The following is a 13554-nucleotide window of genomic DNA, read 5'->3' on the forward strand; positions in this document are numbered from 1 at the left end:
CACAGCAGAGCCATGTCAGGGGCCATGGGGCAGCAGGACCACAGTTCTGGGGGGCTGAGATGCTCCACGGCAGAGAGGCGGGGCCGGGGAGCCTCTGCACCCCCCGTTTCCCCGCTCTTCCGTCTCCCCATTGCCCCCCGGTACTGACCCCCCACCCCATTTTCCCGCCCCATTCATTCATTCACTCATTCCTTCATTCATTTATACCTTCCCTCCGCCCCGCCCCTCGCCCCCCTCCCCTCTGACTGGCTCCGCCGCGAGCAAATCAACGCGGCGCTGGCGCGAACGCCCCGCCCCCTTTCGAAACGGTGCGGAGCCGCAGCCGCCCCGGACGCACGTGAAGTGGCTGCGCATGCGCGGCGTGAGTACCGGGCCCAGGCTGGGGGGCGCACCGGGAGGGACTGGCAGCGGGGGGGGACACACACGACGCACACGACACCGGAGGCTGGGTGGGCTGCCCCGTGTCCCCCCCGTGTCCTGGGGGTGGGGGGGGCTGCCTTGTGTCCACGCGTGTCTCGGGGGGGCTGCTCCGTGTGTCCCCCGTGTCCCGGGGGGGACTGCCCCCCCCCCAGCTCCCTGGGCCCCACCCGGGGCGCTGCCCCACATCTCCGCTGCCCCTCTCATCCCTGGGGTGTCCCCTAAACCCTCCCCAGCACAGAGGGGCTGCCCCACTCCAAAACAAGGGAGGGGGCTGCACCATGCCCCCCATTTATCCCCACCCCCCCCTCTGTCCCATGTTCCCTCCCCCAGCGCCCTCCCCCCGGCCCCCCCCCCAGCCATGGCGGGCCGAGGCCGGGGCCGGGGTCGCGGGCAGATGACCTTCAACGTGGAGGCGGTGGGCATCGGGAAAGGGGACGCGCTGCCCCCCCCCACCCTCCAGCCCTCCCCCCTCTTCCCGGTAAGTCTTTAAAGGGGGGTGGGGGTGTGTGTGTGTGTGTGTCCCATCCCTGGTGTCGTGGGGGGGGTGGCCCCCTCCCAAGGGGAGCTGAGCGTGGCTGAGCACTGACACACTCACTGCACATGTGCCCCCCCCCAGCCCCTGGAGCACCGGGCGGCCCCGCTGCCGGGTGGGGAGGAGGGGGAGTACATGCTGGCGCTGAAGCAGGAGCTGCGGGGCGCCATGAAGAACCTCCCCTACTTCATCAAACCTGGGGCACCCCGGAGAGGTAGAGAGGGGTAAAGGGGGGGGGGCTGGGGTGTGCGTGTCCCCCCCTCGCCGTCCTCCTGCACCCCATCTTTGAGCGTGGGAGGGGAGAGGGGTGGAAGGGAATGGTGGGGGGGAGGGTGCCTGCCCCATGGCACCCAGCCTGCTGCTGCGGGGCACCTCAGCCCCACGGCCCCCCAGCCCCGCTGCATTGTGACCCCCACGGCCCCCAGCCCCACTGTGGTGACCTCCCTCAGCCCCGCTGCACTGTGATCCCCATGGCCCCCAGCCCCACTGTTATGACCCCCCCAACCCTGCTGCCCCTTGACCCCCAGCCCCACTGTGTTGTGACACTCCCCAGCCCCACTGTGTTGTGACACTCCCCAGCCCCATGGCCCGCCAGCCCCGCTGCATTGTGACCCCCCCAACCCCCAGCCCCACTGTTGTGACCCCCCCAGCCCTGCTGTCGCAGGCCCCATCGCAGCTGTTTCCAACTGGGCTGCCTCTCAGCCTTGGGTGTTCCCACCCAGACCCCCCCCCCCCCCCAGTGACACCCCCCCCAACGCACTGACACCCCCCATGTTGGGCCCCCCCCCAGATATTGAGCGCTACTCGGACAAGTACCAGATCTCCAGCCCCGTCGACAGCGCCATCGACTGGAACCCAGGTGTGGGGGGGGTGGGACAGGGGGAACCAGGGGGGCTCGGGGGTGGGGGGGGGGCTGATCCAGCCCCTCGCTTTGCCCCACAGACTGGAGGCGGCTGCCGCGGGAGCTGAAGATCCGGGTGCGGCGGCTGCGGAAAGGCAGTGAGTGTATCCCCCCCGCCTCGTCCCCCCCTTCTTGTCCCTGCTGTGGGGCTGGATTCTGCCCCCCTCCACCCCAGAGAGGGGGTTAACACTCCCCTCTGCCCCATGCAGGGACCACCATCCTCATTCCCAAGTGCAAGCAGCGGGTTGCGCTCGACAAGGAGGAGACCATTAAGAAGCTGGAGGTAATGAGGCCGAAGGCTCTGCCACCATCCTGGGGGGGGTGTGTGTCCTTACTGGGGTGGCCTGGCTGGATTTTAGGGTTTCCCCCCCCCCCCGGTTAATGCCATGGGGGCTCCCCTGAACCCCCAGAGCCTGGAGAAGAAGGAGGAGGAGGTGACGTCGGAGGAGGAAGAGGAGAAGGAGGAGGAAGAAGAAGGGAAGGAAGAAGAGGAAGAGGAGTATGATGAAGAGGAGCATGAAGAGGTGGGGTGGGGGGGACACATGATGCATCCCAGTGGGCCCCCAGTTGGGGTGATGGGTGCAGCCGTCCTGGCCGTGGGGTGGCCCTGGGTGCCAGGGTGGGGATGTTGGGGGGACTCGGGTGGCACCCTGACACCCACCCCGTGTTGTGTCTGTCCACCCCCCCCAGGAGACTGACTACATCATGTCCTACTTCGACAACGGGGAGGACTTCGGCGCCGACAGCGATGACAACATGGATGAGGCGGTCTACTGAGCTCCACCCCCCGGGACATCGGGGTCCCCTGTCACCAGCCGCCCCCCTACCCTGGGATGCCAGGATCCCCCATCACCAGCCCCCCACCCCCAGGACATTGGGGTCCCCTGTCACCAGCCCCCCCGGGACACTGGCATCCCCTGTCATCAGCCCCCACCCCCCCCAGGACATGGGGGTCTCCCATCACCAGCCTCCCCCCCTCCGGGACATCAGGGTCCCCTGTCACCAGCCCTGCCCCGGGATGCTGGGATCCCCTGTCACCAGCCCCCCCCCCGCAGGACACGGGGTTCCCCTGTCACCAGCCCCCTCCAGCCTGCAGGTGGCACTTGTGCTCCAGGGACGGGCTCGGGGGGGGGAACACAACCCAAGGTTGGGGCACCCCAGGGTGCTGGCAGCTTCGGGGGGAGGTGACACACACGACCCACAGATGGGACGTGGGGACACCCCGCGGCCCCCCCCCCGACTTGGGGGGGTCCCCACTGTGGTTGGGGGGTCGGGGGGGGGGGTCGGACAATCCCCCAGTCTTGTCCCCAAGCCAGCAGTGGGTGGGATAATTCCTTTTGAAGGTGGTTTTAGGGATGATGGGGGGGGTCCCCCCCACCCCCCAAACTCCCCCGGCCCCCCCCCTTTTGCAGCAGCTTTTTAACATTTGTGGTTTTTTAATCATTTTGGGTGGATTAAAGTTGATTTCTGTATTTCCAGCTCATCTTGCCCTGTGGCCTCAAACCCCACGTGGGATTTTGGAGGGGGGTGTGTGGATAATGGGGTTCCCAAGTTGCCCCCCCCGCCTTGCTGGGCTGTTCCCACCCCCTGCGCTGGGGACATAAGGTTTGTTACCGTAGGGTTGTGAGGGGGGGGGGGGGTGTCCTGCCCTAGGGGTGGGGCGCTGGGTGCACCCATGGGTGCAGGGAGGAGCTGTTTAGGGGTGCCTCCCCCCCCCCCCAGCTCTTCACCCTGCACACGTGCAGGGCTGGCTCCTGGCATCGCCAGGGTGGGAGAGGTGCCCGGCGGCACCCGGTTTTCCGCCCCGGCACCCCATCTGTTCACGCTCGGGTACCCCCCTCACGCCGGCCATGTGCGGGGTGGGCACGTGGCACCTGGTGGGGGGACAGGGATGGGGTGGGGGGGTGCAAATCCCCAGCTCCTGGAGTCAGGGGACGCAGCGGAGCCGTGTTCCTGTTCCCCCTTGGGCTGTGGCAGCAGCTCGTGGCGGGGGGGCCAGGCAGGTTGGGGGGGGCACCCCAATACTCCCCTCGGGGTTTTCCCAGCCTGGATTAACCCCTGTGGTGCTGGGCGCAACACTGGGTGCAGGGTCAGGCCCCCGCTCCAGCCCGGTGGGGGAAGGTTTGTGCCTTCCCAGGGCGGGGAGGGGCAGCAGGGTTTGAACCCCCCCCCCTGCCGCCAACCCCTGAATGTCTCGTGGGTTCCCCTGAACCCCCCAGTTGGGGATGATTCAGGGTGCTGGGCTGAGCCCTGCCAAACTCATCGCATGCACCAGCAGTTCCCCGGGGCGGCACTGGGAGGGGGGGAAAGGGTTTTTTTGGGGGGGAAAGGTGTTTTGTGCAGCCGGAGGGGACAAGGCAGAGCTGGGGTGGGGGCCACTCATGTGGACCTAATGTGATAAGGAAGCACCCCCTCCCCCCCGCCCCGGGGCAGGGTTCCTGTTTATGGTTGTTTTTCAATTCCTGGGTAATAAAAAAAAAAACAAACAAAAAACCAAACCCAAACAAAAGCAGTAGGTCAGCAAATCCAACACTTGTTTGGTTTCGGTTGCACCCCCTCCTCGTCCTGCCCCCCCCCCCCCCGCAAAAGCAGAGGTGTCCCCAAGGGTGGCTGGGCCATCACAGGACTCCAGGAGGTGGTGATTTCCCAGCTGCAGCCCCCAGTGCTCCCATGGGGCAAAGAAATAATCCTGCACGGGGGGGGGCAGCAGCAGGACCCCACCCCAGGGAAGGATCTGTCCCCCTGCCCCCCCCCCCCCCCCCGCCGGAATAAAACAAGCTGGAAAGGGGAATCTGGGACCAGGAAGAGCTGCAGGGATTTCAGTGTGGGTTTGGGGGACCTGCCCCAAATCCCCTAGGAAAAAAGAGCTGGGGGGGGGTGCTCCCCCACAGCCACGGGCTGGTTTCATGCCTCGGTTTCCCCAGCGCCGTGGGGCCTCTTCCTCCCTGGCGTGGTGCACGTGAACGGCGCGTGGGCCTCCTTGTGCTCACTGCCCTGCGCCAGCCATTGCTGCCGCGGTTATTTTTACCCCCCCCACGCTGGGAGGGGGGCACGGAGGCCCCGTGAGGGGGCTGGTTTTGGGGTCCCCCCGGGGTTGGGGCAACCCATGGTTCAATCCTGGGGGTTTTAGAGTGTTTGGGGAGGGCTGAGGTGTCCTGAGTGTCATCGTTGTGTTGTGTTCCCCCCCCCCCCATCCAGGTTGTCCCCCCAGCCCTAGTGGGGTTGGGTCATGGCCTGGCTCCCCGCTGCGCCCCACAAAGTGTCATTGGGGGGGCCAGAGCCCCAACCTGTACCTGATGTCCCCCAGTGAGCCAGGCTGGGGAGGGGGGACCTGCCAGCATGCGTGGGGGGGTGTCCCACTGCCCCCTGAGTGAGATGGGGCTGTTTCACTCCTTGCCCCCACCGGGGGCACCCCCAGCCCAGCACCCCCACACCCCAAAAGAGAGAACGGTTCTCCAGCGAAGCTGCTGGAGGATGAGGGGATCTCGGGGGGGAGCCGTCGCCAAGCCCCCACCCTGCCGCAGACGAGCGGATCTGGAAAACCGCAGAGCCGCGGCACCCAGGAGAAGCACCCACGAGGGCAGGGGTGCGGGCAGGGATGCGGGCAGCAAGGGTGCGTTCGTGGGGATGGGGAGGACCGAGTTGTGCCAAAAGTTGCAGGATGCTCCGATCCCAGCTGCCCCACATCCCTTTTGGGGACACCTGTCCCAACTGCTGGGGGTGCTCGCTGCTCCCCAATGCCCCCCCCCCATCCCAATCCTACCCACCCCCTTCCCAGCGCCCCAGATGCCGCAGATCGTCCCGGGACCTTTGGCTGAGTTGGGAGCAGCTGGGAAGCAGGGCCGGAGCCAGGACAGGCCCCATGCCAGGAGCCAGCACCGTGGGGCGGCCGGCATCCCACCAGGGCTGGGGCATGGCTGGGGGGGGGGGAGCATGGCACTGGGTGGGGGGGACACGGACATGGCACTGGGAGGGGGGAGGCGTTGCACTGGGAGGGTCCCCACTCCACGGGGTCGACCACTATCTTGGCCTCCCAGCTGGGACCCTGCAACTCTCACCTCCTCCGTTCCTCCTTCTGCTTCCCCCTGGGGCTGGTGGGATCCCACTGCCATGGGGGGTAGCAGCACCCCCAGTCCCCCCCCATGCCCCCACCCCACCCGGGGCTGGATCCTGCTGGGGGGGGGGGGGGCAGGGACGGACACATGGACAGGTGGCTTCATGCAAGGACAGGTGGACACATGGGTGAACCAGAGGAGCAGAACCCAGATAGGGGGGTGGCTCTGGGGGCAGAGACACCATCACACCCCTCCCAGGAAGTCGAGAGTGGGGGCAGCAGCTTAAATCCTCTTTTTTGTTTTTCCCAGAAAACCATTTTTGGCCCAATTTAGCTGCAGCTGCTGCTTCCCCAGCTTGCTGGAAATAACACCCCCCCCCCCCTCCCGCCCCGAGCAGGGAGGAAGAAAACCAGGCGAAAACAGGCAGCGGGCTGAAAATACCCGGGGGGGGGGGGGGAAGGCTGAGGGAGGGGGGTCAGGCCGCAGCCCCGTGGTGCTGGGCCGGCGTGGACGCTCCCAACCCGCTCCAGCACAAAGTCCGGGCTGCTGTGACCGCTGATCGGGGCGGGTGGGGGGTGTTTTATGGCACGCATTTGTTTAATTGAGGCTGTAAAGTGGGGTGTGGGGGGGTGGGTGTGGCGTGCAGCCACCCCGGGAAGGGGGGGGGGGGGATGATGGGGTGGGGGTCCTGTCCCCTCCCAGGCCTTTTACTGGGGGGGGGTGTTATTGTAGGGTCTCCGGGGCGGCTGCTCCCAAGGTAGGGTGGGCAAGTGGGAAATGGGGACCTGGGCTGGGGTGGGGCTTCACCCCACCGCTGCCGAGGGATGAGCGTTTGCAGAGTCCGGCCCCGGGCTGCCCACCAGGTCCCCCACTGGCTGGCCGTAGCCCCCAACGGCTGGCTGTAGCCCCCCCCCCAAGCTCGGCTCTTTCTGCCCATACTTGGCCTGGAGTGGGGCTGACCCTTCGCCCGCTTGGACGGCAGCCCGGGCACGCCGGGGACGGTGCCAGCTGGGCACGGGGATGGCGGCTGGGCCCCCGCGCCTTGGCGCGTGCCCCTGGGAAGGGAAACTGAGGCATGGAGGGGGAACTGGAGCAATGGGTGCCTGGAGGGTTCCCCCCCTGTGGATGTGGGTGTGGGGGAGGTCCTGGCACCCATGGGAGTATCTGGGGTGGCCTGCGCCAAGGTGGGGGACGGAGGATCACCGGGCCAAGCCGTGGTGTTTGCGTGGTCATGGGGGACGTTGCCGGCGCTGGGTTGGGGACATGGTGACTTTCCCGGGACAGAGCTGGGATAAGGGTGGCGGTGGGGGGGAAATGTAGTGGTTGGAGTAAATGGATGAGAGTGGGGATAAACCCGCCACGGCATCGCATCCCTTCACCGGTGTCACCGGTGGCAGGGCTCGTACGGGGATGCTGCTCACCCTGTGGGGAGTCAGGGTTGGGCTTGCTGGGTCCAAAGGTGCGGGCTGGGGCATGCGGCTGGACAAACTGCGCTGGGCCTGGCATGGCCAGAGCCGCTGGCTTCCCGATGATAAGGCCTCTCTACGTGCCGAGCCGGTGCCGTGCCATGCCGGCAGCGGGGAGATAAGGCCAGGCGGGGGGGGGTAAAGGGCTCCCGGTGAGGTTGGACGAGGCATCGGTGGCTCTGGCAGGACGGGGAAACTGAAGCACGGTGGATTTGCACGCGGGTGCAGCCAGAGAGGACTGGGAGCCCCGTCGCTGCTTGGGGGCTCCAGGGGCGAGCGGCTGGGTGCCGGTGCCGGCTGCCAAGTCGGCGAGGGGTGAGGGAGCAGAGCTCTTGGCCAAGGTCGGGGCTGTTTTCCTCTCTAGGGTCCCGTTCCTTGATACGGCTGGCGGACGCAGGTAGCATCAACCCCCCAGCCCTTTGCCATTAACTTTCACCTACATCCCCCCAAAATAGGGCTGGAGGAGGGTGGGATATTGCCTCAACAGCTCTGGTGGCAATGGGAAGCCGAGGAAGTTGCCGAGGTCCTACTCGGCATGCTTCAGTTTCCCCTCTCAGGTGCTGATCCTGCTCCCCAAGTGCTGTATTTCCTCCCCTGCCAGATTTTGCTTTCTCACTCTGGAGCAATTGGGAGCCCTGAAGAGCCAGTGCCTACCCCGGCACAGTGCCGGGATGTGGGTTGGCAGCGAGGTCTGCTCCCACCTTGGCCAGTCCTGGTGATGCCACAGAAACAGACTTGGGAAAGCTCTGCCTAGCCCAGGTTGCAGGTGTTTTGCTGGCTGGCTCTGAAAACATGGGGAAAAAAACCCCTCCTCTGAGTGGCAATTGCCACATCCCGGGAGCACGGCTTAAATTTTGGTGACCAGCATCCAAAAACCACCCACTTTGGTGGCTGCGTTGCAGCTGGAAGGAGGTGGCAGGGCAATTAGCAGCTGCTAGGTTAACAAGAGCCAGCATCCAAAGGAGGCAGCTGCCAGAGCACCCAGCTTTGTGGTGGGAAGGGGTCCAGTGGATGTGTACCATCACCATTTGTGTCCCCCTCACCCCAGCACCAGCTCCTTGGGGACAAGCAGACCCATCCCCTCCCCAGGGCAGTACCACCCCCAAAGTGACCTCACAGCTGTGGGGACCTCATCCCACCTTCCCCACCAGCCACCATCCAAGAGGCTAAGCCACCATCTCAGGTCTCTCTTTATTAAGACGACACCCCCCAGGGGCATGTCAAGCATCAATGGTACAAAACAAACTTTTCCCTTTTTCCCCTCCTTCTCCCCCAAATCCCAATACAAAACAGTACAAAATGAGTTTGTCAGCATCTTTAACAGAAGCAGCCAGCAGGATTGAAGATTCTCTCTTTCCAAGTGAACCCAAGGCACCAGGAAGAGCCAGCCCCCATCTGGAATGAGGTTCGGTTCTGCCGGGATCGGCCCCCATTCCCCCCAGCCATCACCCAAGGCTGGGGTTTGTTGAAGCTTTTGGTCAGGGACAGCTTGGGTATTGAGAGCCGAGAAGGAACGGGGGAAGGAATTCCGCTGGGACAGGAGGAACCCTCAACTCCTGTGTCCCACGGGATCCCGTCGGCTTCTGCAGTCCTGCTGGGGCCAGCGGGACTGGGAAGCAGCAACCAGGGGTTACCGACAGAAATCTGTGCGGTCAAGCCATTCCTCCCATCCCATGGGAACACCAGCTTCCGCAGGCTGGGAAAGTACAGACCCAAAATCAACGTTACAGAATCACAGAACGCAAACCCGACTCCGACATGGAGCGGGGTGTCTCAGACTAGGAGCTGGACTACGACATGCAGCAGCGCTCCTCGCACTAGGTCAGCTTCTCCCAGCTGGACCAGCGCTTTCCCGAAGAGGCTGGACAGAGCTGCTGCGCACGGCTGAATGCGGAGCGAGGGAGCACTCGAGCAGCGGCAGGGTAGCTCAGAGATTGAAGGCATTTAGAGCTCACTAGCAACAACCCCACCCACCATCAGAGAAATGAGTTTCATTACAATCTTTGCACGCACAGGTGCCTTCTTGGACACGGAACCGACATGTACGAACAGGTCGCATCCGTCCCCAGGGACGGCATAGGGGATTGAAGGCATCATGATGGCAATTTTGGACACGAATGTCTTTAAGTCTTTTTAGGCTGGAATCTGCCTCTCCTAAGGGTTTGTGAGGGAGGTGTGTGAGGCCTTTCCACCTCCCCTGCTCCACCTCAAGATTCTCCTGCCTGTTTTCACATAAGCACCTTGGTAGTTTGGGTTTGGTTTTTTTGGAAGACTTTGGCTGTAAGCAAGGTCCCAAAGCACCCGAGCCACACCGGGGTTTCTCGGTACAGCTGGCACACGAGGGGACACAAAGACTCATACACTTCATCACCTCGGCCACACTCGCCGAGCAGAGCCTCGCCGGGAGCCGCGTCTGCCGTGCGAGCGGCCGCTCCTCCTGCAGCGGGGCTCTTCAAGCCGAGGTCCGTGCTGCTGCAAGGTGTCCACAGCGGAATGCGAGTCCAGAAAAAGCAGGAGAGTTAACAACCTTTGACTCGGCACTCACTGCACGTTGTTGTTCGCGATGCAGGGGTCCACCTGAGGAGGAGGGAAGCAATTTTAATCCCGAGCCAAAAACCCCACCCCAATGTTTCTGCAGAGCCATCTCATCTATCCTGCCACCCCCACCCAGGGTTCAGGCCCCCAGGAGAGATCCTCCCCACCATGCCAGCACGGCATCTCACCTCTGTGTAGGTGGGCGGTGGCATGAACTTGAATTCCGGAGCGTACATGAAAATGGGGCTGTCAAAGCTGTCGGGATCATCCAGGAGCGGAGTGGTGGGGCTCTCCAGGCGGTGGTCTTCAGGAACGATGTCCAGGTAGCACGGGGGTGCTGCAAGGGATGGAGGAACCGGTGAGTATTCTGAGATCGCCTGTGTTCTCCCCCTACACCCCACCGCACCACAACCCCCTTTTAGCCCCTCCTAAACTTGAGGGGGGGGGCAGGGCTGTCACAGCGGTGCCCACCAAGGACCCCCTCGCGGTCAACTGCATTCTCCTCACCTTCTGGAGCATCAGGGAGGTTCAAATCCACCCAGCTCATTTCGGAGCTGGCCTGACTAGCCATGCTGGAGCTGCGGCTACCAATGCCCGAGCGGCTGCCGATGACAAGGGGCAGCTCCAAGATGATCTTCTTGGAGCCTGGGACGCTGACGTAGATCTGTGAGGGCAAGAACCAGAGTTTTAAGGGACGTTGGGAACCAAGAGGGGACGAACTTTATCCCGCTAGTGAAGCAAGGAAGAGTAACAGCAATCCAAAACACTCACCTGCAAAAAATACTCCACACGCAGGATGTTGCAGCCCAAGATGGATGGTTTGAGCTTCTTGACGCGGATGGTCTTGCCCCGCCAGGACTCGGACATGCCCGAGATGATGTGGTTGCCTCGAACACAGGAGAGTTTTTGGGTGAAGACCTTGGTCTGCCCGTTGGCCAGGTAGGTGTGCTTGGCGATGATGGCCGCTTTGGGCACCACAATGCGGGAGCAAGTGTTCTCGAAGTCGGCGTTGATGCAGATCTCATCACCTGAGGAGGGAATGGTGTTTGGCATTTAGGAAGGTTGGAGCTTTTTCCTTGTGGAATGTCCCTTTTAGCTGTTTAACATCCCCGATGCTCCCCCGCTGCTCAGGTACAGCTCGCCCCACCACCCCCCGCCCCCTTTCTCCCCTCATCTATGAGGGGAGGACAGGCTCTTACCTTCACAAAATCCTTTCCTGTCGATTTGAGCGCTGACTGACACACGTCCATCAGGAATGAACATACAAGACACCTTCTTCTCCTTCTTGGCAGCAACTGGGGACTGCAGAGAAACATGATTGTTACCTAGGTGAGACCTGCCCACTGTTCCCATCCCACTCTCCCTTCCTTCCTCTTATTTTTGCAACAACAGCTTCAAGTTCCCCATGAGGTTGGAGTGTCTTGCAGCTAAATGAAAGCAGAACAAGCGCCTCACTTTATCTGCCTTGGTGTAGATTTCTAGAAGTAACTAGGACTTGCTAAGAACTAAGTATTTAATCCACGCTCAGCAATAAAACCTATTAGGAGAGTCTTAATAACAGAGGTCGGACTGACCCTATCCAAGGGCTTTTCTCCCTCCTAGCTACCTGCTGACACCCACGCCTCTTGGAGTAAAGCAGCACTTACCAGCAATTCTGGGGTGTTCACATCGACAGGATCCATAACCTCGAAGCGCTTCTTTATCTCCTGAGTGGGAAAGGATGGGCGCTCCAGGAAGGCCTTCACCCAATAATCCACGCAGCCATACTTTCCCTTGAAGGTGGTACCCAGAGGCCTGTGGAAAGAGACGGTTGTTAGACACATCTGAGGCAAGAGGAGAATTTCCCGTAGCGATCCATCTTCATTTTTCTTTTCAGAGGCACCATTTGTCTTGTACTTACCCCTGGGGAAGCTCGAATCCGAATTTGTACTCGTATTTGTTGCCGGGTCTCAGGATTACAGAGCCGTCCTCATCTGGGAAAAGAAAAAGGGAAGGGAAACATTAGCTGAAGCTCCATGGGTTTGTTCTTAAACATTATCCTCTGTTCTGCTTACACAGGTGGTGGTGAAGCCAAGCACTGCATGGGCTTGAGCCGCATTAGCTGTTTGGTAAGAGCCACCTACACCTGTCCCCCAAGAACAGCCCAAGAACCCTGTGTCTTCTCGAAGCAGGGAAGCGCTGCTCATTTCATCTCACTTCTTCTTTCAACATCCTCCCGTGAAGCCAGAACACTGTGTCCTGATGCACTTCAGTTCCTGTTACCTCTCCTCACCACACCCTGCTTCCACTCTGTGGGAGTATCCAGTACCCACTTCTCCCCCCACCTCTCTATCTCCAAGACTTCACGGCACCCCGGTTATCACCCTGGACACTTTGCCAAGTCCCTCTCTCTTGTCTTTCCTGGAGCCAGCCAAACAAGGCGGCTGCTGAAGGGAGTTCTCCATGCCCAGGAGAAAAGATCAGGTGAGATCCCTTGGTCTCAGGTGAGATCTGCACTTTCTATCCCCCAACCACCACCCGTCCCAGGCACAGCACCAGCACCTCCTGCTGCCCTGACACCCAGTCGAGGCCAATGCCAGTACTCGCTCCCTGCGGGCATACACCGTTGCTGCCTGTTCTGCGAGCCACACCAACACCCAACGGCTTCTGTACGCTCCATCAGGCAGCTCGTCCCTCGCCTTTCAAACTTTGAACTTGACTTTAGCTAAGCCCTGCTGTCCTCTGCTTGTTCACAGGCTTCAATTGATTCACTCATTCCCCCCAAGACTCAGCCAACATCCAATCCCACTTCCGTCTCTGTGACGATCCCCGACACCAGCGGAACACCGCGACTCCTCGCTGCAGAACTAGCCCGCTCGACGCGTACCCCAAGGGGACGCAACCAGGAGACTTGCTCCAGCCTCGTCAGAGAGCAACCAGCCAGAAAAACTGCCGCTCAATGGCCAGCTTTCTAGCCCTTTTCTCCCCACCACCTTTTGCCCCCCAACTCCCTTCTCCCAGCCCCAAATCCTCACCAGTGGGCTGCTCCTCCAGGGTGAGGACATCCTCGAAGCGCAGGTACTCCATCTCCTGCTTGCACTGCTGGGGGCCCTTGGCCCAGTTGACTTTGGCCACCCCACAGGCCAGCACCCTGACGGCGCTGACGCGAGTGACCTCGGCCACCTCCACCAACACGCGCCCGGCCACTTTTTCCCCGCTGCAGTAGACCTTCTCGGGCTCGCTGAAGGCCATCACGAAGGCCTTCACCTTCTTGAACATCACCATGGCTGAGGTGAGTGTGGGGGAAAGCTCTTGAGAAAGCAGCAAGGGCAAGAACCGCGGGTTTTTTTTTTCCCCCTGAAGAGGAAAAAACAACCCTGAAACAAGCCGATTTTAGTCAAAAAGCGCAGTCTAAGCCTTCGCCTCCCAGCGCTGGGGAAGAAGGGGGAAATAAGCGGGGCCGCTCCGCAGCACAGACGCGCCGCACCGCCCGCTTCCCTCAACGCTTTGAGAGCGGCCCCCGCCGGCCGCCGCCTTTTATAGACTCCGCCTCCCCGCCCTCCCCCCGCCCGCGCCTGTTGATGCCAGGAGCTCCACGCCGAGGGCGCGTGGCCAGGCGTGCTGCTCGCGTGATCAGCGCCCCCATTGGCCGCCGCCACCTTGTTT

At 62.3% G+C, this 13554-nt stretch overlaps 2 protein-coding genes across 3 annotated transcripts; one reads left to right on the plus strand and one right to left on the minus strand.

The window, feature by feature from the left end:
* Positions 1–291: 291 nt before the first annotated feature.
* POLR3GL (RNA polymerase III subunit GL) lies at positions 292–3331 on the plus strand. 2 transcript variants are annotated; one of them, XM_075039442.1, is made up of 8 exons: positions 292–361; positions 751–898; positions 1037–1166; positions 1743–1811; positions 1895–1951; positions 2063–2136; positions 2264–2377; positions 2544–3331. In XM_075039442.1, the coding sequence occupies exons 2-8, from the start codon at positions 779–781 to the stop codon at positions 2628–2630; spliced, it is 651 nt and encodes a 216-aa protein (XP_074895543.1). In that variant the 5' UTR covers positions 292–361; positions 751–778; the 3' UTR covers positions 2631–3331. The 2 variants fall into 2 exon arrangements, with proteins under 2 accessions (XP_074895543.1, XP_074895544.1); XM_075039443.1 differs by lacking the exon at positions 292–361 and adding an exon at positions 388–449.
* A 5222-nt stretch (positions 3332–8553) lies between these two features.
* On the minus strand, positions 8554–13404 carry TXNIP (thioredoxin interacting protein). Its single transcript, XM_075040790.1, has 8 exons — positions 12924–13404; positions 11810–11882; positions 11556–11703; positions 11109–11211; positions 10681–10937; positions 10417–10573; positions 10098–10246; positions 8554–9951 (listed from the first exon to the last, which is right to left on the minus strand). Exons 1-8 carry the CDS (start codon positions 13171–13173, stop codon positions 9916–9918), a joined length of 1173 nt encoding a protein of 390 aa, XP_074896891.1. The 5' UTR covers positions 13174–13404; the 3' UTR covers positions 8554–9915.
* Between the last annotated feature and the right edge of the window lie 150 nt (positions 13405–13554).

The sequence above is a fragment of the Buteo buteo genome, chromosome 11 (assembly GCF_964188355.1).
Source record: "Buteo buteo chromosome 11, bButBut1.hap1.1, whole genome shotgun sequence".
In the NCBI taxonomy this organism is placed as follows: domain Eukaryota; kingdom Metazoa; phylum Chordata; class Aves; order Accipitriformes; family Accipitridae; genus Buteo; species Buteo buteo.

Bases quoted from the DNA above. Each gene is read 5' to 3' on its own strand.
- POLR3GL (XM_075039442.1), top strand. From the start codon at position 779: ATGGCGGGCCGAGGCCGGGGCCGGGGTCGCGGGCAGATGACCTTCAAC. The intron at 899-1,036 runs GTAAGTCTTTAA...GCCCCCCCCCAG, and splicing joins AGCCCTCCCCCCTCTTCCCG to CCCCTGGAGCACCGGGCGGC. The intron at 1,167-1,742 runs GTAGAGAGGGGT...GCCCCCCCCCAG, and splicing joins ACCTGGGGCACCCCGGAGAG to ATATTGAGCGCTACTCGGAC.
- TXNIP (XM_075040790.1), bottom strand. From the start codon at position 13,173: ATGGTGATGTTCAAGAAGGTGAAGGCCTTCGTGATGGCCTTCAGCGAG. The intron at 11,883-12,923 runs GTGAGGATTTGG...TTCTTTTCCCAG, and splicing joins CCTGGAGGAGCAGCCCACTG to ATGAGGACGGCTCTGTAATC. The intron at 9,952-10,097 runs GTGAGATGCCGT...CCTCCTCCTCAG, and splicing joins CACCGCCCACCTACACAGAG to GTGGACCCCTGCATCGCGAA.